Genomic DNA, 26,635 nt, shown 5'->3' with positions numbered 1-26,635 from the left:
TCAGAAAAATGTTACAGATATATCATTAAAAGCTGCAAAAGTGACAATATTTTAAATACAGTATTATAAGCATTTGGTTTCTAAAAAAATGCTGATATTAAAAATATATAAAACCATGCATCACTTTATAACTACAACTCTTCTAACAGCAATTTTTAAACTAACAACAATTTCAGACATCTACTCTAAGTACAGACCTCATCTTACTTCTGTATTGGCATTGTTTACTGTTGAAGAAATAACTATCTCAAGTATTATATTTGTTATGATGCTCCTAGCTTAATGTGAAGTTGCCTTCCCTAATAAAGATGCCACTTTGAAGATGTGCCAGGAATTTGCACACAGGTTCCTGTTTCTAAATCTATTTCATATTGGAATATAAAATTGAACTGCAAAAAAAGGTATTTCTTGACTAAATGAGCCTTTGCCATGAAACAACTGAAGGTGCTCAGTACCACTGAGAAATAATCTCTGTGAACAATGATTTCATTAGGTTAATATCAATACCGAACATCATTTTGTCTGTGTGCTCAGTGAAATGAGGGGAGTAATGGTAAGGGGAACAGAGGTAGTATCAAAGAAAATCTGGACTTGAGATACAAGGGAAAAGTCTTTCTCTTATGCCTTCTCAGAGCCAGCAGCAGTGTTGTTGAACTTTAAATGATGTTCTTATAAGAACACATCAAGCCACTACGAATCTCACATTTTAGCCTGCTACAGTTAGAATTACCAAACAGTTCCAACAGCTGGACTGAGTAAAACAGGGCAAGAAAGACAGCACTGTTAGTACAATGTCTGCAGAGTGGCCAGGGCACCCTGTAACCTGTCACAGATGGTATTTAATGCAATAGAGTTCACAATTCAGTTTTTTAGATTATACTAGCACTCAAATCCATTTTATCTGCTGGAAAATGAGGCAGCCAAGTGAGACACCACAACATTAGCAAAGCAAGAAAAAGAGAGACAGCAAGAAGAAAAGAATTGCAGTTTCAAATTACATAATTTCCTTTTGCCACAACTCAAGTAATCCACAACCACATGGTTATTTTCCTCCCCCAAAGTCATCCCTCATTTTCTATCTTAAATATCCACTGACCTGGTCAATACTTTGGACTTGTGCCCTGCTCTTGCAACACTTGCACATACATTTAAGTTTACTCACATGAGTAGCATCTTTGGTTGCAGTAAGACAATTTATTGAATGTGTAAATCTTTGGGGATTTCTGGCTTTTTGTTAAGGTGAAGCCGGTTGTTAAAATAACTTTACTCCTGAAAGTTTTACAGGGAACTTTACAGTGGCAGGAAGAAGAAAAGAACCAATATTTCACAGATTCCTTAAAAAAAGTTGAAAATAATTTTTTAAAGACTCACTAAAAGTGCTAACAGGAATACAGAAATAATCTTTGTCCTGCTTCCTCTCCATGGTGCAAATAGAAGTTGTCCATGTTGCAAAAAGAGAGTTTTAGAAAATTAAAATTAATATTTCAAACTAACACATTCTTCTCTGACATACACTGTGCCAAACTGTGCATTATCAGACTTCTGATGTGTTACTCTGAATGATTAATGAAACACTTAACATTATGGATCTCGCTGATGCACATCCTGCCAGGATTACTGACACCACAACATTTCTAAAACTAAATAACCCCGTGTTATGCACACATGGTGTCCTGAATTCAGAGATCTCAGTATTGCAACATATTTTGAAAAATGCAGCCTTACAGCACCCTTTACACTGGGGATATATGACTCTAAAAGGACATTAAATTCTGTTTCAGCTGATACATAACCTCTTTCCAAATGGCAACTTAAAACTCAGTTATACAGTGGAAAACCTATGGCCGTTTCAGAGTACTGCTTTATGGTTCTGGAGGATTTTTGAAACAACATGTCTATGGATTTGAGGTATATCAATTCGGGACAAAAGTTTGATGCCACTAGAACAGATCTCTCCTAGCTGTAATCAGGTAGTGGTTGTGGTTTTTGTGTCACTTTGTCTTTTGTGGCTTTTTTTTAAATGCATATAATAATAAAGTTTTCTGTCTTGGTTTCTTAAATACACTAGCCTAGTATGTTCACTACCACTGTGAGACCTTTCTGCAGGTGGGAGGAATGAGAAATAAATCAATGGATATCAATAGTGGAAGCACTCTTGTAAATCCATGCCAGGACATCACTCTTCTCTCAACTTCCTCTGCTTTTCACCATCTTTCAGGATCATCCTTCTCAATTAAAAGACCAAGTCAGAACTCAGGTTATATTGTTTTAAATTATTTGACAGAAAGTCTCCATTCAAAAGGCAGATAATTTTATGCTCATAATTCATGAACAGAATTACCCACTAATCCTAAGTAACACTGTTCTTGATTTTTCACTTGAATATTAAGTATATAAAGCACCAGAAAAGCAAATTTAGAAGGAAAAAAGAGCAATTCTTTTTCTACTCAGAACAACACAAAGTATTACCAATGTATTGCTTAGCTGTGACTAAAAGACTTACAGTATTTAAAACTTAAGAGTTTGGGATGTGCTATTAGGTTCTAAATCAACACCAATGCTCTGTGCTGCACATGACAGACCTGAGTACAGCAGACATTGTATCTACAGCTTTTCCTCCTCTAAGACGTGTGAGTAAATCCCAGTGTCTAGTTAAAAGAAGTGCTTGAGTTCAGTAGGAGGTTTGCTGTATGAAAAACAGAAAATGGGGCATTTGCAGCCTCTAGGACTCCAAGGAATGAAGTAGTTTCCACTTCCACTTTAATCAATGGAATCCAATTATGGCTGGAGAGATGACAGTGACCAGCATGTACAGGATCAGTTTTAAAAGTTGTGCAAAGAACAACTGCCTGTTTTCTTATCACAGAAAATCAGCAGGAGGCATCTCATGAGTAATACACTTCACCACTAGCAAGTATTCATACCAATAATCCCAAGTAATTCAATTTAGGTTGTCATAAAATTGAAAAATAAAAACACTTCAAAATTTGCATAAGAATCAATAAACATTTGAAGACAGTTTCCATTTGCACACATAGCCTTTTGCACCATTACAGCACTTAACAGTATAATGCATTTTGCAACTTGAATTAAAATCTATATTACACTTGTAAATTACAAATTGTTTTGGTCTATCTGTAGCTTAATTTAACACCAAAATACAGAAAAATTTTCAGGTATAAGTTTAAAATTGTCAAAAAGAATGTGTATTTACTTATAAATACATCTTCTTTGTATACAGTATTATCACTTATAAGAATACACTTAATAATAATAAATAAATACTTTATTCCATTAAATTGGTGCAATCTTATCTTCACTCCATTAAAATCACTTTTGCAAAGAGTTTGATCCTGTTGTTCTTATTTCCAAGTGATATGTAGAGCTTACTTTATATCTTAGGAGAATTCGAACATATTACAATAAACCACCCAAAAACTAACAGAATTTAACAGACACACTGGCTAACCAGTAAGATTCCAAGTTTGACAGGGTATATGAGCTCCAATTACTGAGATTACTTGAAAATTAAAAAATCCTTCCTGAAAACTGTAGAACAAAGAGGAAATGTTAGTAGAACTAACAAGAAAAAAGAAAGAAAACCAATGAATCACTGTGTTCAAAACAGTAATCAGTCATTGTCAAAAACTGTTGTCTCTTCACTCTATAATTGATTTTTGTATTTCAGGATTTCTATTCTAAGCTTCCTGGAGAAATACAGTTCTTCATTTGATACATCTCCAATAACACAAAAATATTTCCTTTCTTAGCGCAAAGGAAAATAATACAGTCTATTCAGCTGGTGGCCCTACATAGCCTGTCAATGTCACATTATACTGGCTGGCTCTTCTCAAACAGGTGCACTGAGTTTCTGAAACAGAGTCAGAATGTGGAAAGTTCTGAGGTGGTTTCTACTCTTTTTGGTAATGATATAATTACAACAACAAACAAACTCCTGACTTAGCTTCCCCTCCGTTTGCATAACCTCCAGAAACGACTCTGTTGGGATCGTTGAGTTCATCAAACAGTCCCGTTTCAATGACTTCTTCCTGCCACGGTATAGGGACAGCACCTGTCGCAAACTTTTTGAAGAATTTCTTGTCTTTGTCATCAAACTCAATTCCTCGTATTTCAGAGAAGTCAGCAATGTCTGCAATATCTTTGGCATAGACAACTGATGGATCTGGCACAAATGGAGGATCAATAAGGTTTGCCTCTAACCTGTGGAAATTTATTGTTTTGAAGAAGCTGTGTTTTCTTGGGTCATCATCTTGGCTCCTGCAATAAAGCAAAAGTTTGTTCATCAGTGTGTTTTGCTCTCAGAGAAATATAGGGGTATCTGTGTTTTGTACATGAAAGTACTTCATATATATATATACATCTATCTATCTATCTATCTATCTATCTATCTATCTATCTATCTATCTATCTATCTAATGCAGCACAATTCCTTTTTTCCTAACCCAGGAACGCTGCATTGTACAACATCAGCTGAGAAGCTGGAAACATTCTGATCCATTCCTCATTCCTGCACCTCTCAGGGTACATCAGGCCAGGCCAGGTGCCACACAGGAGCTGCAGTGCTGCATCTGGGATACCCCCTCCAAAGCTACACTTCCACCAGAACTGAACCTACAGCAGGGTGAGGAGGGGGAATACTGGATTTACTGTCCCACAAGGGAAGTTTAGTGATTGGCTCCGTACCTATAGGATAAGAAAATCTATCTGTGCTATAGGGTAAGAATATGTATTAAATTCTAGAATGGAGTATTTTGGGTTAATACATCTACAGACTGAGTGAGCAGCAATAGTCTGAATAGGAAGCTGGTGACAAATGACAATTCTCATTTTATCTTAATTCAAAGCATCTACACATTCATATCCTAAAACTCAGTTATGTCACTCAAATAAACACTCCCACTTATAGTGACTGTTCATTCAGTTACTACTCTTATAAATTAACAAAGACGTTTCAGGCAAGAGATTCACAGATTATGACATTAACAAAAGTATGTGTGCCACTGTCACAAACATAATCCTTTATTAATATAGTTAAAACCCAATAATAAAACCCAGAAAGGACTAAATCATTGTAAATGCCTAAGTTAAATAAATCTTATGAAAAAAAAAACTTCAGACCTCAGGGAGACCTTCAGCTGTAAAAGAACTAGTGAATTGTTTCACTGTAGACCTAGAGAGAGACTTGTAGAATATTTTCTGGTGATAAAATCATCTGAGCCTCAACTGTGTGCTTGTTGAAGCATGACCAAAGACCACAGCTTTTGAACTGTGCCTCTAGTGCCAAAGCATGCAAAGTCTGAATTTGGAATTCTAGAGAAAGGAGGAGCAGGGAGAAGCAGAGAGGAGCAGTGTCTTTTCCACACCTATGCATTCTTTGTTCCCTTGTAGTTCCTAACACATTGCTTTTTTCTTTTCCAACCTCCTTACAAAATCAAGCTTAGCAAAGTGTAAGCCCTCATGTATTTCTAGACAATATTCTATGAATAAAATGTAATGCAAACCTTTGGAAAGTCTTTTTACCTTTGCAAATATGCAGAAGTACCATATAGAAGCAGTGTGATTATGGAAAAATCTTAATTTTTAAAAAAATCTTAATTTCCATGCATGCAGAGCAGTTCATTCAGCTTGGCACTACTGCCTGTTCCTTGTGCTGTCCTGCCTGCTTCTGGCCTGCCTTGGTGCTCCCTGGGCACAGCAGAGATGAAACCACCAGCTGATCTATTCACCCCCTTGCTAGAAAATTGTGACTTTGCACCTCTGCCCAGTTCTGAGCAAGCCACTACCAGCTACTACCCATTGTACACCAGCAGGAATGAGCACGATGCCACAACATGAAGAACGATGGATGCTGCCATCGAGATTAAGGATTTGACTTCTGCATATCCATAGGCTTGCAAAATCATATCCTACCTTACCTAGCCAGTGATAACCAAGTACTTGAGCAGCCTGACATGATTTATTTACATTCATTGTTAGCCTGAAATGGATTTCAGCTGCTGTTCAAATTAACTGGTGTCCTGGGACACTGGTGAGCCAGTAGTGCTGACTGGGCAGATGCACTCGCGAAAATTTCCCTTTCTTTTGCTTTTCCTTTCTGTAACATAAACCAAAAAGCACTAGAGAGGCTCCAAAATGGATTGCTGCAGTGTTCCTCATCCTGAAACCATAAAAAGTTAAAAAATGTAAAGCTACATGAATGCCATCTACTGGAACTGAGGCATCTTCCAACTAGCTGGAGATGAACTTGAGCTCATCCTCTGTGAACTGCATTTTTATGCATTTAACTTAAACAGGAAGAATAAATGAACTCACATGAAGTTGGTCAATTTTGTATTCTTCCATTAAAAAAAAATTAAAAATCACTTTACAGGTTCAGGATTTGAGATACCAATCTCAGAAAGGCTGAGTAGAGAAAAGGGGTTACATCTTTCTTGAGTTAGCTAGTGAAATCACATCTTCAGTAGAAGAGTGGAATGTTTTAAAAGGTCAGGTGTACAAAATAAAGCTGTCTTTGAGCAGCTTTAACTTATGCAACAGGCACTGCCGCGGATAACCCAAGCTCTTGTTGTCCTTAGGAGAATTACAGTGCTAATCTTTACATAACACACCTCTGTCCTGAATAGCATCACCCTGTTTAGGAGGTGCAGGCTTTTATTCTGTATCATGCTCAGGGTATACATCCTATTGTTTGGCTTCTCTAAGTATGGCACATCAGAGGAAGGATATCTTAAACAGCAGAAAATTAAAAATACTATGTGCAGGAACCTTTCTGTGTACATTTCTCATTTTGCTGAGGAGTTATGGAACAAAAAGCAGACAGAAAGATTGTAAACTATTCCCCTGGAAAAGGCAATGTGTTTACAGTAAGTGAATAATCTGTTGCTGGTTTTGTTTCAGACTTGCTGAATGAACTAAACCAAGTCACTCTCAATTTCTAAATTTCATTTTCCCCTCCTCTTAAATTTGTTTACTTCACAAAGTGGTGTAAGTCCAAATGTCTGCAAAGTATGCTGACATTAAGTTAGAGTGCTCTGAAAGTTTTTGTGTTAAATTTACTTTTAAAATAAGCTTTTAAAACATAGTAAAATAATAGAGATTTTGCATTAAACATACTCAACGTGCTTCTGAAAATAACTTTTTTCTCCTGCCTTGCACAGTTGCTGAGAAAATTCATCAGGCACAGGAGTAGCTGTCTTCATTTAGCAGCAGAATATTAAGATAAGTGTATTAATGATCTATTATCTTTCATTAGAGTTAATTATTTCAGACAAATGTTTGCCTAACATTTTTAAAAGCTGTTCCACGTTGTTATGAAATATAAGTTTAGGAGACTATATATGCATTTTCAATGAGATCCTTTGTCTATCCCACCTTTAGACTGGAAAAGCACCTGATACATATCTTTGTATTCACAAATGATTCAAATCACGGTGTATTCTAAAGATAGGTATTACTGCTTTCCTACTAATTTTTTACATTTTTATTATATTTCTTTAATTTTATATTGCAAATGTAGATCTGCAATCTGTCTAATTAGAAATGCACTAAATTATTTACACACACACACGCATATATCAGAGGGATCAGAGCTATTACAAGTTAAATATTACAAGGCTTAGCTTTGCAATTCTCTTTTTATTGAACAGCTCTTTGAAACTGCTAAGTCATGGATATATCTACCAGTCTTCATCAACCCAGTGCCACCTCTGAAGTGCCCAGAAATGTTTTGTTTTATAGGAATTTGTGCCAAATAGGAATAGGCTTTATAGGAATTTGTGGGATGAGTCAGAGTGACCAGAAGTTCTACAGGATTTTTTAAAGCACTTGAGCAAAGCAGAGGGGTTAAGGTCTCTTCAGTAAGAAGCCAAAGACGCAGCCTTGCAAATTAGATATCTGCAGGGAAGAGAATCCACATTGCAGATTTGGATTTCTGCCCACATCATTCCAGTAAGCAATACAGCCTAATACTCTGCATTCAGTGTGCACTAGCAGGGATGCAGGTATCCACTTGTTTATCCTTAGGAAAGAACGGGTAAGAAAAACCCTTTTGACTCCTTTGCCCAAAACTATGTAGAGTCTAACACAGAAAATTACAAGAAGGCAACTCCTATGAGTCACCTGGAGTGAGGACAGATGATAACACTATTGCAACAACATTCCTTATTTCCATATTATCTTCAAAAATTTCCACCTCTTTCTTCCTAGAAGTGAAATGGAAAATTCATTACTCTGTAGAAAGTGAAGATCTAACCCATTTTTTGCAGTAAGTAAAATAACTATATTGTTTGCAGCTTTAATCTCTCTTGTACTGGGATTGAGAAGCCATACCTGCTTCCTAAACGGTTCTCCTTTTTCTTAGCCAAAAACAGCTTGCAAATATCTTTTGCTTCTTCTGTAAAGCCGGCATGTTCAAATTTCACCTCATCTTCCAGAGTTCTTCTTTTAACCTCATCCTTATCCACCTTTTCTTTGAAATCCTTGAATGGTGTTCGCCCAGCAACCATCTCATAAATAGAACACCCCATAGCAAACCAGTCCACGGGATAGCTGTAGTCCTCTTCCTTCAGGATTTCTGGAGCCATGTAACCATTGGTCCCAGCCTATTGCAAACACACAATGTCAGTAGTGAAATGCATACAATTAAACAGACTAGTCTGAAATACTTCCAAAATATTAGTAATTCTACTGATATATTTTGTATCTAGAAACTCTGACCTTTTTTTAATCAAGAAACAGTAAAGTATAACTTTTTTAGCACATGGACCATATCTCTCTTTAAACATCTTGGCACATAGGAAAACTGTCTTAAATATGCTTTTCAAAGGTGAAATGTCAGTGCAATTTCTACCTAAAAGTGATTTATTTTAAAATTCATGGCTAGCTTGCTTTCTTCCTCCATTATATTCTTTTTTTGGTTGAAGATATTCTTAGTTTTGTTGTGTAAACACAAGCAGTAATCAATTTGAAAAGATTTTTAAAAATACAAAAATCAGGCAAAACAATCACTGATTCCCACCCTGTGCAATGGTTATAACTGGTCCAACACAGGGCTCTGCTGCCAGGGAGAAAATTCTCATCAAGCCAGTAGCTGAACTGCAATGAGGAAGTTCTCAGCCACCTCCCTCTTGGTTTCTTTTGGATAAATGTTCTATCACCAAGGGCCAAGAAAAACTCTTAAAAACCACTACATGAAACTAAACCTATGAAAATTATAATTCATGACCTACACATATTTGGGTGAAAGAACAAATTCAAACTTTCTGACTATGAAAAGATGCCTGAATAAAGACTATTCACAGGACTAATGGCCCTTTCTCTGAGAGAAGAAATGGCCACTCTGAGGGGCATCTGCCTGCTTTCCTCCCAGCCCAGGTTTGCCACTTTCCCCTTGGCAGACAGGCTGCTGTGTTTGAAAGAGCTCCTGCAGCCTCTGTCCCCAGGGAGGTGATTCACCTGGGAGGGAAGTGAAGGGATCAGCTCTTTGTGCTCTCTGCTGTGCTGTTACATGACTGAGGACGTGGGATTTCAATGGAAACAGCATTTCCTCAGCTGAACCCATGTTTACTGCTGTGTCTCATGCTCTATATTATGGATTTACCAGATGCAGCTAACAGTGAAAAGCATCTCAGAAGTTGCTTGAACCTCTCTCATCTACTTTAAACAGTGGGACTGATGTATTACCAGTATAACAATTTAAAATAAAAAACTGTGTCTGTGCAAAATCCCACTAAAATTTACTCAAGACAATCATTATTACTGCTATCAGAATCCAATCAGTGAGAGGTTCACTCCAAAGCAAAACAGTTAGAAAAAGGTAACACTAAGCTCGTTTGGACAAATTGTATTTCTAAAAAGCACAGCTCAATAGATGAATTTGATTTTATGGTCTTGGATAACCCCTCTGATTTTTGAAAATTTAGGCACAGTACCTCCAAGTCAGGTCTCTCCATAAACTTCATCTTGTGTCACTCCACATTATGATATATAATGTCTCTACTGTAAACAATGTGTGCAAGAGGGAACATTTTATCATCAATTAAAACATAAGCCTAACAGAAAATTAAATTCACTTTATTTTCTCTCTATGTAATTTTTTTTTAACTTTTAAGGTTATAGAGCAAAATCCTCCATATGGTTGAAAACCAGCAATAAGACGAGAAGAACAAAAATATCAGTCAGGTTGAAAGCAAAGAGAAAGGTTAAAAGTGAACAATTGCCTCCCTCACTAAAGCCATAGAAGTACAGAGGAGCAGCTGCTCACACCATCCCACAGGCAATTTGTACTGCTTACAATGAGTTTCTCTAACTAAAAATATTGAGAGATACCCTGACAGCATTAAATTTTTAGGTATGATTACTGCTGTGTTCAGGGAAGGGGACAAATGCTCAAACATGGACCACAGACCCCAGATCCATCTGGCCTCAGAAAAACCTGGAAGGGAGAGGAGAGGTTGAAAGTAGTAATGAAATTTTGATACAACAGCTTGCACACAGAGCTCACTGTGGATTAGTAAACACAGCTCTAAATAGGTTTCTGGAATTCTTTTTCTTTTCTTTTTTTTTCTCCTTCTGGGAAGCAATAAACATACTTATTTTTACTGAGATGAAGATGGGGCACTAATGCCTTGGAGAACTATTGAGTCACATTATCATCAAAATGTGCCCTGACAGTACAATATGGTCTTTCTGATAAGGAATTACTTTGCTGCAACTTAGCATCATCATACAGAGCCTGGATATACCTGACATGGAAAAGTCAGAAATCAACTGTCACAGATTGTCTCAAGGCAGCTCCTTTCAGACTGCCTCTTTCCTTCTGCTTGTGCTTTCTCTTCCACAGTTGTTTTTTCAAAAGAAGTAGTTGCCAAGTAACTTCAGTCTCTTCTATGGGCATTTTCAACATACCTCCAGCAGGACACACCATCTGGAAGGACACCAAGCTTTGACATGGTGCTAGTGTTTCTCCAGAACAGAGAAAGCAAGGCCATCACCACAGATCAAAAAGACAGCACGATCACAACTTAATAGAAAACAGAATGGACCTACAACAGCCTCCCTTCAGACTGAAGTGACAGGCTGTGGATGAGCTTAAATGTAAACAAGAGCTGAACTTCAGTGTTCTAAATTAGTAGCAGTGAAATCTTGAGTTGTTACTAAGTTGATCCAGCTCCATCTGAGGAAGTCTAGAACCATACCATTCTTCTGATATGCCAAACCATTTCAATTCAGAATTTCATGAGAGCTGGTTTTCTCATAGAATTTAATCCAAACTTGAATCTAAATAAACAAATCTCTCCCAACCCTGAAGCCTTCCTTCTATTCAAGGAACGAGCTAAGAAGCAGGAATCTAAACCTAATCTCATAAGATTTGAGACTTATAATCCACTAAAACATGACAATTTTACAGCAGAAGCAAACACATTTCACAAGTAGGGAACAGAGATTTTTAAGGGGGAAGAAAAACAATAAGGGGGGAGAAATACATAAAACCTCCATTTTTATCAAAACAGGAATTTGAAGGAAGGAAGAAAAGAGCTTAAATTTTAGTCTTTTCTACCTATTTCTCTATATGTGTAGTTTTGGCAAAATCATTTGGGAAGAAAGATGCTAAAGCCTTTAGCATTTGCTGTATTAGAGAACACCAAAAAGGAATTATTCAGCACCTGAAAGAACACAGAGCTTTCCAATGAAGATTTAATTCTACCTTTGGAGAGTAGGCAGCATTGGAGAGAGGGCAATACCTAACATCTCTACACTAATCATTGTGGAGAACAAGATGTAAAAATCAGATCATCTTTCCAGGAAAAGTGATCCTACAGCAACAGGAAAGGCAACCTCAGTAACCTCAGGAGAGGTCTATCTAAGGAGGTAAAACAGAAGTTTTGTGAAGGGAGTTTTTAAACTGTACAACTCCCACTAGAAGTGAAATCTGAGCAGCAAAAAATAAGGTATTAGGTGGAAAACTTATCCACTGATTCCCAAAGCAAAGGTGAATTAAATTACTCTTGGCAGGCTATGAAGTAAATAAGTATGCTGTAAACGACATTCTAGTGCAAAAATGAAAAAAAAAAAAAAAACAGAGAGCAAGGAAATTAAAAGCTACCACAAAAGAGAAAAGCATTATTTTTTTAAGGGGTCTATTTCCCACAGGCTGGTATTGAATATTTAATTCAGTTAGAATTATCTGACCATGCCTCAGAATGGATATCTCTAAGTATGGGATACTGACTGATATGTCTATCATACAAAAAATCACTAGGTTTGTATGATTTTGCAGATGTTTTAATTCAGTACAACTTATAAGTAAATTTACAAGCTGTATATTAACTGAAACCCACTTTTTCTTACTTGATCTTACTTTACATGGATAAATTTCACTCTTTTAATAGAAACAGAGAAAATAAAAAACCCATACCCAAATTTAATTCCTTTGTTGTCAACTCTACACCACGAGGATGTTCACTGGGTTTTGACTGAAACCAAGCACATTATTCTCTTCTTTCTTATATAATTCCTGGTAACACAAGGAACCATTTGAACATATGTGTTAACTAATGAAGTGATCTTACAAACATATTACACCTTCACTAACCAAGAAACATCTAACAGGACACAATAAATAAAAATATCACAAAGAAGACAAAGAATGTTATATTATCCCAACTTTTTACTAGAGACAGAAATTTTATGCCATTGTAGAGGCACAGAACTTTTTGAAGTGTAGCCAGTACAACACTAGCTATTTTTCGCTTGGTCTCCATCTAATATTGTCTTTTTTGATAAGCAGGATGCCTTACTTGCATATGCTGCTTGAATTATAAAAATAGTCATTAAATTTCAGTCAATTAAAGTTTAATTTAAATTTTACTTTTGAAAAGGGTTCACAGATCTACTTTCCCTTTATTTCACTATCTTGAGAACAACCCAAAAGAAAATTTTTCAGTAATCCTCTAAAATGGAATGGCCAAATGCTGCCCTTGGCTACATTAGCAAAGAAGTTCTGTTGAGTGGAATTATTGCTTTGAGTATGATTCGACAGGGCATAGTAGAAATGACTCATCTGAAAGTATATAAATGTTTCTTTTGTGAAATGCGATCCTGCATAAATTTTTCAAAGGTCACATAATGATGATCTTTTAGTAATTCAAGATGTGATCCCGAGAAGCACTAAGTGCCCTGAGATGGCAGCGCGGTCCAGGGCACTCGGCACAGCAGAACCAGGCCCGCAGTGCAGCAGCTCCTCACACACGGCAGTGACCACTGTCCCGACAGGGGACAGCCCCTGCAGCACCGCCCCTGTGCCAGCTTCAGCAGGTGCAGGTGACAAAGAGACACAACTCTGCAGCTCTCAGCAGCACACGAACAGCAAATGGGGAGAAACGGGATTTAGAACTTGCTACCTTTTCCCACAGATCTCTGCAAAACAAACTCCATTGATATAATAAACCAAACAGTAAAGCAAATCAGAATGTCTATCTTTTGTTTGCCATGGCACAAGAACTGTTGAACAGAGGAAAAAAAACAAGCTGAGTTTAGCTCTATCAGCTGTTTCCTGGGGCTCAGTCCTTCCTTCCTCCAAGGGGTGCCACTGCCTGCTTTGTTCTCTTGTCCAGCTGTTCCTCCACTCCTTCAGCAATGGCCTTAATAGACCCTGCAGGAATGCAGGAACAGACCACAGAAATCTCTTCCCTGCACACAAGCTAACAGGCCCTAGATGTGGAGAACAACACTGATCTGCCTCTGTCACTCACTTCACCATCTTAATTCTTCTCCCAAGAGTCGCTGTGAGGAGGAACAGAGTGTAATTTAAATGAGTTACACAGAATTGCACCACACGTTCATACAGTAAGAAGAAACCAGCTGGCCCAATTAATAGGCGACTATTTTTTTTAAGAAGATAAAATTAAATAAGGCAAAAGGCACCTGGGAAGTCACATAGAATAAAGATTCTGGCATATTGTTAATGCTTAGCAGAGGAAGGAACCTTCCAATGAATTGCTGGGCTACTGATTCTGCAGAACACAAGGAGGACTCTTCAGAGTAGTGGGAGAAGATTGGAACTTAGGAGCTACTGAATCCCACATGCTTATGTAAGAATCAAGACCCAACTTTTTTTGATTTTCATTTAAGAAGATAATTTTCATAGGGAAAGGTGTGCGCTTTAAAAAAAGCCCAAACAGGCAAAAGCACAAAAGGGACAAAACAGGTTTTTGCTGTGTTAGAAAAAAAGAAGAAATGGCCCTGGGTTCAAAGTCACTAACTGGAATAATAAAAAAAATCCAGCATTGGTTTTTAATCTTTTAAAAGCTTAGCCATCAGTAATCACTGAAATGAAGGAAGTTGTACAACAAGAGAAAGCCACTCTGTGCAGTAGGGACTGCTGCCTGTGTGCTCCTCCTTGGGAAGAGAAAGAGACACAGCTACAACATGGTTTCAGTTTAGATTCATGCTGTATGGAAGTCAAAGGGATAAAGGGCTTGAGAAAGGACAATCCAGTAACTGGACACCAATTTTAACTTTGAATTCTAGAGCAGCTCCCTGCTTTCTTCCTGCATGATCACACATAAACCTTTGCCTCAGATCCCGACTAGAGAGATCCTGCTACCACTCCCACCTCAGTGAAGTGTCATCAGAAGACATCAGAAGGCGTTCACAGACAGAGAAGCAATCAGACATTATAGGATGGAGCATTTAGGACAAACAGAACACTTGGTAGAGAGTCATAAGCACACAATTAGAACTCAGGAATTACAAGGATTCTCTAGCCTTCCTGTAACATGATTTTCTCTTTAATTTCCTTTTACATTTCTCCTGATCATTTTCCATCCGTAATGTAGAAATAATAGTACTTCAGAGATATTTGTGGTTTCATTATTTAATGACCACAGACTATTACATAAATAGTGTTAATAAGGGAGAAAACTCTCCATCTACTTAGCTCTCTCTGTATTTTATGAAGCTCTTCATAACAAGTGCAAATACTGTCTCATGGCACCATGCATAGACTGCTTCCTCAAAAAGGAGGTGTCACAGAGAACTCTGTGTTCTGTGCCACTGCAACTGAGGGGACAGGACTGCAGGCTGCCCTGGGAAGGGCAGGGGCCCTCCACTGTAGGTACAGCCACTGCAGGTTAAGCCAGTGAGGCCTGGAGAGTTACTGCTGGTCACTGAAATCCACAGGATTTCATCCACCTTATCTTCCAGGATTATGACTAATTTTGGAGGTACCGTTCTTTAAAATGCAAATCCAACGAGATGGGTACTGGCTGCATCAGACCAATGGTCCATATGGCCAGTTCACTGTCTGTGAATTACATTCAAACAAATGAATCTATAGGGAAATAAGAGCCTGGTGTGTACACTGAGATTTCTCTGTACTTTCCTAGACTCCCAACTATTTGCAGTGCACGGGCTTCCAGAGACAGAAACGGTTTCTCTCGACAAAACTTTTTTCCATCAATTGTCAACTCTCCCCCTGAACCTAGATAAATTTGTAGAGCCTACAAGACCTTTGGCAAGAGTGTCCTGCAGCTTAACTACACTCCAATATCCTTCTTAAGAACCACCCACCTGCTACCTTTTACTAGCAGATTTTAAACTTAAATAATATGCAAAACCAAGTGTTCACTTGCATGTGCCTGCAATTCCAGGATTTTACTTTGTCTTCCTAAAAAAACTAATTGCATGTCTGTTAACTGAAACTACTCATGGCAGCAAGTGGAATGTCACATGTGGTCCCAGAAGAACAGAAGTGCTACATTCCTCACCATTTCATAGCTTACTGTTTCTGCAATACTGCTTCTGGTCAAAGCTGTCAAATAAAAAGTCCAAAGAAATACAGTGTCAGCCAAATGTTGCATTTCTTATCCAATGAAATGAAAACATCTTTGACTACGATGAGTCAGTGCATGGCCCATTGGATGATTTACCCAAGGGATCATTCCAGCATGTACACGTTTTATAAAAAATGCTCTAGCATTTATTAACTGTCAGATTAAGCTGAATGAGGAACAATGATAAAAGTCATGCCAAGACATTGTGCTACACCATAAAGGGCTCCAATGTCATTCCCTGTCAGAAAAAATGGATGGCACACTGTGTGTAGGAAAAGTATTTCATGGGACATATTGCATTCTCTTAATTTGAGATGACCACAGTATCCTTTTTGCCATATCCAAAATTGCAGGAAGCAGAATGGTCCCAAAAAATAATTTTTGTTCCTTCAGTCTCATTATCATGGCATTCATATAATTAGATTGGAAAGAATTCTAAGATCATTGAGCCCAACTATTAATCCAGCACTACCAAGCCCACCACTAAACCACATCCTCAAACCCCACATCTACAAGGCTCTTAAATGCCTCCAGGGATGGGACTCCACCACTTCCCTGGGCAGTCTGTTCCAGGGCTTGACAACCCTTCTGGGGAAGAAACTTTCCCTAACATCCAATCTAAATATCCCCAGCATAACTTGAGGTCATTTCCTCTTGTCCTATCACTTGTTACTTGGGAGGAAAGTCCAATCCCCACTTCACTACAACCTCCTGTCAGGGAGTTGTAGAAAACAGTGAGGTCACCCTGAGCCTCCTTTCTCCAGTTCCTTCAGCTGCTCCTCACCTGACTTGTGCTCCAGACCCTTCCCAGCTCCACTGCCTCTCTCTGGACACACTCCAACACCTCAATGTCTTTCTGGGAGTGAGAAACCCAAGGTGCAGCCTCACCAGTGCTGAGCACAGGGGAACAGTCACTGTCCTGGTCCTGCTGGCCACAGGCCAGGATGGCATTGGCTTTCTTGCCCACCTGGGCACACATTGGCTCATGTTCAGCCAGCTGTTGACACATAACCCCCTTTTCCCACCGGGCAGCTTTCCAGCCACTCTTCCCCAAGCCTGTAGTCTGCAGGGGGTTTTTATGACCCAGCTGCAGGACCTGCTGCTTTGCCTTACTGAACCTTGCAGAACTGCCATCAGCCCATCAATCCAGCCTGTCCACATCCCTCTGCAGAGCCTTCCTGCCCTCCAGCAGATCCACATTCAACCCAACTTGGCGCTGTCTGCAAACTCACTGAGAGTGCACTTGATCCCCTTGTGCAGATCATCAGTGAAGACACAAAACAGGGCTGGCCCCAGGACTGAGCTCTGGGGACCCAGGAGTGACCAGGTGCCAGCTGGCTGAAATTCCATTCCCCACTCTCTGGGCCCGGCCATCCAGCCCCTTTTCACCCAGCAAAGAGAGCACCTGTGCAGGCCATGAGCAGCTGGGTTCTCCAGGAGATGCTGTGGGAAACAGTGACAGGCTGTCCTACAGTCCAGACAGACACATCCACAGCCATCTCCTCATCCACAGAGCAGGTCACCCTGCCATGGAAGGAGATGAGGCTGGTCAAGCAGGACCTGCCTTTCCTAATCCCACGCTGGCTGGGCCTGATGCTCTGGTTGTCCTGTATGTGCTGCATGACCCCACTCAGGCTGATGTACTCCATGACCTCCTCTGGTACCAAGGGCAGGCTGACAGGCTGGTAGTTTCCTGGATCCTCCTTCCAGCCCTTCCTGTGGATTAATATCACATTTGGTAACATGCAGCCAACTAGGACCTCCTTGGTTTCCTGGGACTGCTGGGAAAGTCATGATGGGAAGTGACTCGGTGAGCACTTCTGCCTGCTCCCTTGCATGGATCCCAACTGGCCCCACAGACTTTTGTGGGTAAGGCTGTATTCTGTAAAGGACATTTCAGAGATTAAAAAACATCTGAAACACCTGGCATGATGACACACCTCATAATGGCTGTGATTATCAAAAAATTTAAGAACAAAGTTCTGCTACTAAAAACAATCAATTTTACATGTCATACTTCAAAATATATAAGCAAAACAGCAGTTCCTCTAATTCTGAGCAAATGAAGAGCTGTCATTTTTCAAAGTGCAAAGGAAGAGAAATTTTTACAGAATCTTATCCAATAAGAATGCCATGTGATAATGAACAAAGGTCAACTGTAGAATAGCTGAATTATTATTTCACAAGTCTAAACCCTCCTCCTGCTTTTCAGCTGCCTTGAAATTAAACTGCAAGTTTCAGGAACATCTAAATAGATTTCCTTGTGTTTTCCTAAGAAATAGAATCTTATAATAAACAAACATACAGGAGGGCAAAAGGACATTTTGAGTAAGATTTTAACCAAAACATGTTTTTCCTATAAAAATATTATGATGTCCTTCAAATATATAAAACATAGCACAGGAAAACTGTGAAGAAGCCTGAAACCTCTGAAGATATGAATGCACTTTTATAAATACTACAAAAATATGTTTATGTTATTTTTCACAGTTATTATGTCAATATTTAAGCTCTCTGGCTCACATGCATCTGCACAAATTCTTCACAATTTACATGCAACAGTTGCTTTTCACAAAACCCATACCCAGTAAGGACAGAAAATTCCTCCCTAAATAAACAGCAAATACACTTCTGGAAAAATGGAATTAACTTGGGATGGAAGCTCCTCATTTCTGTCATATGCAAAAAACTCCTAGTGCTAGAATCAATCTGGTGTGTACATAACCAGACAAAACACTTTGCCCGTGTAAAAGCCATCTTTGCAGGCTTTCAGTTTCTCCTTGTTGTCTACTTCAATTATGTAAGACAGAGAAAATAACAACATTTAAAAAGACATAATTTTAAGATACAAACTACTTCCTGCAGGGTCTGATCAACACATCAGATCAGATGCAACAGGCACGTTTACAGGAAGTCATAATGACATTTAAAGTACTGAATAGTTTTATTACCATTAGGTAAGAGTTTGTTTCTGTTTCCAGCGATGTCAGTAAAAGCTCTGACTGAGTAAATGTGCACAGACACATTTCTTGGTAGACTGCACAGGTGCATGTATCTATCATAAGATCCTATATAATCCATGTATGTTTAATGAAGGAAAATGACATTGTAAGGAGTTTTCAACTGTTTTCTACTTTTATTTTCAAGACTGTTATTATTCAAACTTGTGTGTTTGAATTTTTTTGGTGATTTCTCCATTCTAGGGCCAGCTGGCACTTCACAAAGGCAAATCAGTGCACTTAGAGAAATTAAAGTTTTCAAAATCGTGTAATTATTACTGTTTCAATTAATTACAACTACTGTATAAGTTCAAAGTACATTCACACAGAAAGCTGGATGTTTCTCCTTGCTGCTTTAGCAATTGAAAAGAGAGGGAGAAAACTAAGGCTGGGTATCCAATTCTTTCAAGATTTTTGTAAGGAGCACTGTTTCTGAAAACAAGGTATTTTTAATAGTTATAAGCCATTGGTATGGAGCACACAAGTGCTTTCAAAAGGAGTGTATGTAATGGCAGTACTTAAAGGATACCAAGGCTACTTCTTCAATTACATAAGCATGGCGTCATCAGTTGTACAATGCTTTTTCTGAAGCATAGACACACTTTTTTTTTACTAAGACCACGTTGAAGTCATCCATCTTAAATTCAAAAACTTTTCTATTCACGAAGAACATTTATTTGGCTGATGAACAGTACATAAACATGCCTATTTTGTAGAAATTCTCAAGGAAAACTTGGAAAATGTCTAAAACGGGAACTCATTAACAAGCTTAATACTTGTGCCATGTGATAACCTAATCACCTAATAAGATTTACAAAAGGGATTAATGGATCCTCCAGCTGATGTATGGGTGATGTGCATTTATGAGGATACATGAGAGGACAGAAATTCTTTTCTGCTTTGAAAGCACAACAAATTTCATCTTTAATGGCTTGTACAGCTATGAGAGTGCACAAAACTTTCAGAATTCATCAAAATAGTGTATTTTTTGCAATCTTTAATGAAATGAATACATAGATGAATCCATATATTATATACTATAGATCAGTAGCAATATCCCTGAATTAGTGACTGAAAATTGTAAGCATTAAATTGTCAGTTCAAACCATCATCCAAAATACAGAAACAGCTTTAAGATATTAGACACTTAGATACCAGCACAATACAGATTTGGCTGGAAAGACTATATTCTGCCTTAGCTTATAAAAATGCTGTTATAAAACTGTGTCCACAAAATGGTGCAACTGATTAAATTTCATTTGATGAACCTGCCTTGGATTACGTTCCTTTGGGTGAAAAATGAAAAAGTGATTTGTATAGGTTTGGTTAAGTGGTAACAATTTGGTAGTCATACACAAAAAGCATGTTATGATGTAAATTTTCAGACAATTTTAAGTCAGAATGTAACTATGATTAGTAGACAAATTAATTCCACAGCACCATTTTTCTTTTATTACAGGACTACATGATGAAGCTTAATGTAAGTTTTGTAAATGTGTTCTTAGGTCGGCCTGTGTACAACATGCCTATAAATAATAATAATATCCAGCTCTCGTATAACATTTTTTAGAAGCTTTCAAATATGACTGTTTTTCAGAAATGCAAAAAAATACGGGAATTGTTAACTCATTTATAGTTATGATACACAAAAATAAAAAAAAAGTATTTTTCTTCTATCTCCTATTTCAATGTAATGTATGAATAAAACTGCATTTAACTGAAATTCCTTACAACACTTTACGATCATGTAGTACATTATTCATTGCAGTTTTTGCTCTAATGAAATCACCCATATAATGGTGAATAGAGCTTCTAAAAACAACAAAAGAAAAGGCACTAACAATTTGATGGCTGTTATAGAAGATGAGGAGGAACAACCAACCAACCACCTTGTCCAATATAGCTTTGAGATTCTACCCTAATATCAACAGAAGTGGTTACATATTGCTAAATACACTCTTTAATTTAGAGGTTTTTTTCCTTCTGCCAAACCTCATATATTTACAAGGAAGAAAAACTGCCCTTTGACAAAACTATTTGTTCTAATCACAGTAAGTGCATGCCCCTCTAGCTTGCAAAGCACAGTAAGGTTTATACCTTTGGGTTCACGATGAAAATGCCACGTTTACAAACAAAACAACATTCTCATTCTCATAAGCTCTACTGAGAAACCTGCCTTAGCATCCACAGAAATTGTATTTTTGTATTCAAAATACCACATGGTTTAATTTCAAAATTACTTACTATCTATACATAGAGGAATTCCCACATTTTCTTTCAGTGAGAACTAAAATCACTCATCGTACAAACTTCAATTGCCAGGAAAAGTAAAGATAAGATCCTTCAAAATTACTGAATTTAACAACATCTGAAGATGTGCACTCAAATATATAATGTAGCAGGCCATTAGCAGATCTTCTCTTTTACTGAATTTCTAATGTGAACTTGGGGAGTTTAACATAGACCAGTTTATAATGTTGCTTCCATTTCTTCCTATTCTTAGCATATTTCAGACACATTCTCTCATTATACACATCTTTAAGTTCCAGATACCTTGAGAGAAATATGTCTTTTTCACAGTTAAGCTACCTGAATACATATTTCTTGTGTAAATCTCCTGACAGTATTACAAATCCACGTTAGTTTGGGATGGCCACAGGCACAGTTGAAGTGCTGCACAATCTAATTCACACAAAATCCAGCTGGTTATCTTTCTTTTTCTTCCTACACATGTTGACAGGTATGGACATTTATAAACCATCAAGTCTGCTAACTTTTCCAGGAATTAATTTGTGAGGGGAAGGAAGGTTGGAAATCATTTACTATGCAGCACCACACACACCTGCAATACAACCAGTAGCATCACTTAAGAGTAATGTGTAAGAAATTGTATTCTCCTAAGAGCAAAAGTGGAATACAGAGGAGTCATATCTTTGACTGCTGCTCATTAAACAATTGGTTAAATCCCTGACTATGCAGTATTCCGTAAGGCACAAAGCATCTGCCTCTCTAAAGTCAGAGGTTCAAGAGCTTATCTTAAGAGAGAAAAGTCAAGTAGATTCTGCAAAATACGTTATTTTACCACATGCAGCAGCTAAGGAGTTAATAAATCAAATCTTCTTATGACCTGTCTCTCATAATGAAATGACAACATTAGGTCTTTAGCAAAGAATCAATTCCGGGGAATTAAGTCTTGGACTAATAAGGCATTTAGAAATAGAATGGCTTCACTTCCCACTGCCCAAATTCAAAGAATTTGTACTCACCCTCTGTGTGATGCTTTTTCCCTCTCTGACTTTCACTGCCAATCCAAGATCAGACAGTCTGCAATTCCCATTATCATCCAGGAGGACATTCTCTGGTTTCATATCGCGGTACAAAATGTTGATGGAATGGAGATGCAGAATCCCACAGGTGATCTGAGCTGAGTAAAAGATGATCCTTTTCATTTCCAAACCCCTTTCTCCCACATTGTAGATGTGATACTTCAGATCCCCTCCATTCATGAGGCTCATAACAAGACACAGATGGGTTTTGGTCTCGTAGGCATAAGCTAGTGTGACTATGAAAGGGCTGTTGACCTTCTCCAGGATCTCTTTCTCCAGCAGTGCCATCTTCTCTCCACTTTTCTTTTTCAACCTTTTCTTATCCAGTTTCTTGCAGGCATACATCTTGCCAGTATTTTTGACCTGGATGGCACAAACCTAGAGAAGATGCACATGGAAAGGTAACGAAGGAATTTTACATAGAGACTGGAATATCAAGGGTAGTAACAGCAGGAACTGGGGAATCACTGATGCCTATTAGTAGCTGCTGATGCTAACTTCTATGATGAGAATATTAGCACAGAAAACAAGGAAAAAACAAGCACACAATCAGTTCTGTTCTGGACCAGTAGTATATGGTGGCTCTGAGGCAAAGTTATTGAGGATGCCACTAGTAGACATGCATTAGCAAATAAAAGAAACAAGAACAAAAATCTGTAATCATGAGAATAAGCAGCATATGCAGATTGCACCTCTACAGTTAAACTCTCTTGACTCTCAAAAAAACCTCCATACTGTAGTTTGGGAACAGATCCTGATGTGTGCTTTTCCCTAGACTGCAGCTAGGAATTATCTGGGAGTGTGTGAGATAGCAGAGCGTAAGATGATGTCAAGGAACAGACTAATTGTTAACTACATGAACATAAATGTAAGATTTTGTAAAGAAGCCTGCTTTTTTACTAGCATAGATAAGGAATATAAAAGCATTAAAGTAGCTTTTTACTAACACAGTATATAACCCAGCCTGATTTCTGGAAAATGGGCAATCTGAAGGGGAACATTTTACAAATCTTCATGCAATGGCTTAATCCACTGCTCTTTGCAAACCCACCTGCTAGTCTTGAAAGGGGAGAGATGATTCACATCCTTAAAAGTACAAGCTCTTACCTCTCCAAAGCCACCTTTGCCCAGCACTCGGAACTCAGAGAAGTATTTCTCAGTTACTGGTTGCTTCTCAAACACTTTCCATTGGATGAATTTGTCATAGAAGGGGCTGTTCTGAAAATCCTGGAAGGGCTTGTCTTTAAAGAAGACTTTGGTTTCCTCCTTGGCCAGCTGCATGATGTTCTCGTAGTCTTTTGCAGTAGCTTCTTTGCATTTGCTGACCAAGTCAGAGCTCATGTAAGACAGATAGTTTTTGGCGCCTTCCTTAAGAAAATTGGTGACAATATTCTCCAAGGTACTGTTCTTGAGATTGTCATCTGCCAACTCCCAGTTCGACACCTCATCCAGGAAGTCCCTAGCTACCAAATATTCTGGCACTGTCTCTAAGAAGTCTCTGAAGAATCTCTTGCCAATGGGCTGCTGTTCACAGATGTTATCATAATCACCAGCAACGGACTCTCTATGCTCTTTGCACTCATCAATCTTGGGCAGCGAGAGGCTCTTACGCCTCTTTTGCATTTCTTTGGTGTCTCCATCTCCACTCTTCCTTGCCTGGAGGTAGGCAGTGTTGGCAATCAGGTTGTCAAGCCCCCCCAGGTCACACATCTTGGCAAGCCCTTGGGGTGGCAGAGCCTGGTTCAGACAAAATGAGTAACTGGCCCAGGAGCTGTGCTGTAGCTGCACTGCACTTCTCCCTGCTAGTGGTGTGTGAGGGCTTCTGAAAAACACCAGAGACTAACTGCTTTTGCATTAAATACCTCTCAAGGATTTTCTCTAAGTACCTTTAGGTATAGGCACCATTTGTGGAAAGTGACTGGTAAGAGGTTTCTCTGTAAGAAGCTTTGAGTTTGCTATGTATAGCTGAGGGATGACATCCTAGGCAAACCTTCCCACTGGCAGTACCAAACGCACGTGGTTCAGCTGGTGTTTTTCAGAATGGGCCCTGATAACCTTTAAATGTACCAAGATTCCCTCTACATGCACTGTCCCTGGCTGCTGGGAATGTGCAGACATTTCTGGCTGCAATACATGCACTCTCCAACTCAGGAGCACTTCAGCTACAGTCAGCAGCACAGCAGGATCTCCCCCAGTTGGCATCAAACATCAGCAGACCAACAACTGGTTTTATGAAAAGCTTTTATCACAAATCTGCCATGCCTAAAAGATCTTTACACAGACGAACATGAGAACTTTAAATTACCACACAATTCAGTGCTTTGAGCATTCACACCTCCAAAACCCAAGTTATACTCAACATCAGTGACTGAGCCCCACAGACAGTTCATGCAAACCCCACTGCCTCGCGTGGCTCTGTCTGAGCAGATTACATGCAGAGGCTAAGAACTGTCGCTGGTCTAAAAATAGTGATCCTTATCTACGAAACAACACAGCTCTGACTTCATCTCCTACCCACAGAAAAAAGAGAAACACTTCAAATGAACAGCCAAATCTTGTCAAGACACTTCCATATGTTGTTTTGGCCTCAGTTTATTTTCCCTGCTGAGCTTTATGACAGAAAGTGACGAGAAGGTGGCAACTAGCATATAGCTGAGGTGACATCAACAAAGGGACAAAGCTGATTATAATCAAGTGAAGGCAAATTCCACCTGACTTCACTTGCTGGCTGCATACCAGAAGGCATATTTTTCCCTTCAGAAGAATAAAAATTGTGTGGCACTCAGTAGGCTAAGCCCCCTTCTGCTGTGGGGTCAGGTGATTTGGCTGTTAAAACTTTACTTAAGTATAAGGAAGGTATTATGAGAGAACAAGAAAAGAAGTAACACTGGGGTCAAGCTGTACCCTTGAGGTCAAGGTCAAGTTTCTTTTTTCTTACTTCATAATCTTAGAGCAAGCTGAAGAGCTGAATCACAAAAACTAAACATCAAGAGTAATACTAGGCATCTTTCAGACTCCCTATAGTAAGTGTTAAGCCCTTCTTGGCTGCTTTTTGCCACTCTACAACCATGCAGTATTTTGTTTTTACATGCTTAATTCTGCCCACATTGAATCCATTTGACATAAAACTCATGCTTGCCCTCTACAAAATTCCCTAGGAGGTGTGTTCTTCAGGAGTGATGGAGAGGGCCAGCCATTGCAAACTGCTGTGTGTGCACGAGAACGGGGAATTTTAAGGCAGACACTTGAAAGCCTGGCCAGTGCTGCCAGGTGACAGCAAGCACAGGGCAGGACAAGGTTACATAAAGGGCTCAACAGAGCAGCCAACAGCGTGGGCAACACTGCAAAGAGCCAACGAGAGAAATGGGGCATTCTGCTGGTGGCTGCCCTGAAAATGGGGCCTACAGAAACACATTCCTATAATACCCTGGGTAGAGAAGGGCATGAAAGAAGGTAATAAAGCTTTGCTTTTGTTTTGTTTTTTTTTAAATAAAACTTTTAATTTCCTGAAATTCAGCACGGTCATTTTTATGTTTGGCCAGAATATCCACAACAGCTCAAAGAGCAGCAGGACAAATGGCTGGTAGCTGGGGACCTAAGGCTGAACTCAAGCTTACACCAGCTATTTGCCTAAGCAAATCAAGAAAATACCTAATGTTTATGGCACCTGCCTAAGACAGACACATTTACAGCTCCAAAGACCATTCTACTCAATTAATTAGAATCTTTCCCATTTTCTATGGAACCTACATTTTCTCTAAAATAATTTCATGAAAAGCAAAATCAAACAATATGATCACTCAACATATACTCATTACTCCAGTCACTTTTGAGATTTGCTTGCTGACTTACGCAAATCTGCTCAGTGTTTTTTAAACACTGGTGACAAGTAGATCAGCATTAATCTAGTAGTTGATAAGTGCTATTTAAGGTAGTGTTACCTGCTCACAAATAGTACATTTGGGTGAGAAGCAAAATTATTTATTTTGCATGTACAAGAGGTGAACAATTACAGAACTGAACACAGGGATGTACTAACAACCATGCTAATCAGGCATGTCAGGGTATGATTTGGAGAAGTTCTCTGGTGTAAAGCTCATAGAACTTAGGGACTTAGGGTAATCTCTAAATCACAGAGAAAATATGCAGGACTTAAAATTCATTACCTTATGTTTTAGATGAACCTCAATTACTGGTCAACAAGACACTTATAATATTCAAATAGATACACAAAAATATCAGCTGCTTTGATTTCAACATTAACTTTCCTAAAACCTCATTTGTGTCAACACCCCTTTGGGCTGATACTGGAAAAACCCTTCCACAACTGTAATTCTCAGCTACTCTTGCCTTGCACATGACATGAGCTAAAAGCAGGGTTTAGTACTTTCCATATTCACCTATAAACCAAAGAAAAATGAAGAAAGTCCTCTGATGGGACTAGATAGCATTATCA

At 38.6% G+C, this 26,635-nt stretch overlaps 1 protein-coding gene across 1 annotated transcript; it reads right to left on the bottom strand.

Moving 5' to 3' along the window:
• Window positions 1–1,174: 1,174 nt before the first annotated feature.
• GRK7 (G protein-coupled receptor kinase 7) lies at window positions 1,175–26,151 on the bottom strand. Its single transcript, XM_014877924.2, has 4 exons — window positions 23,287–26,151; window positions 22,120–22,557; window positions 8,350–8,621; window positions 1,175–4,278 (listed from the first exon to the last, which is right to left on the bottom strand). Exons 1-4 carry the CDS (start codon window positions 23,887–23,889, stop codon window positions 3,936–3,938), a joined length of 1,656 nt encoding a protein of 551 aa, XP_014733410.1. The 5' UTR covers window positions 23,890–26,151; the 3' UTR covers window positions 1,175–3,935.
• Between the last annotated feature and the right edge of the window lie 484 nt (window positions 26,152–26,635).

This window comes from Sturnus vulgaris, chromosome 10 (genome assembly GCF_052056855.1).
Source record: "Sturnus vulgaris isolate bStuVul1 chromosome 10, bStuVul1.hap1, whole genome shotgun sequence".
Taxonomy (NCBI): domain Eukaryota; kingdom Metazoa; phylum Chordata; class Aves; order Passeriformes; family Sturnidae; genus Sturnus; species Sturnus vulgaris.
The sequence above is the reverse complement of the archived record's forward strand: the minus strand, read 5'-3'. Positions and strand labels throughout refer to the sequence as shown.

Excerpts from the sequence above, each read along its gene's own strand:
- GRK7 (XM_014877924.2), bottom strand. The coding sequence starts at position 23,889 with ATGTGTGACCTGGGGGGGCTTGACAACCTGATTGCCAACACTGCCTAC. Across the intron at positions 22,558-23,286 it reads GCAAAGGTGGCTTTGGAGAG|GTTTGTGCCATCCAGGTCAA; the intron begins GTAAGAGCTTGT and ends CATCTTCTCTAG. Across the intron at positions 4,279-8,349 it reads GAGAACCGTTTAGGAAGCAG|GAGCCAAGATGATGACCCAA; the intron begins GTATGGCTTCTC and ends GCTTTATTGCAG.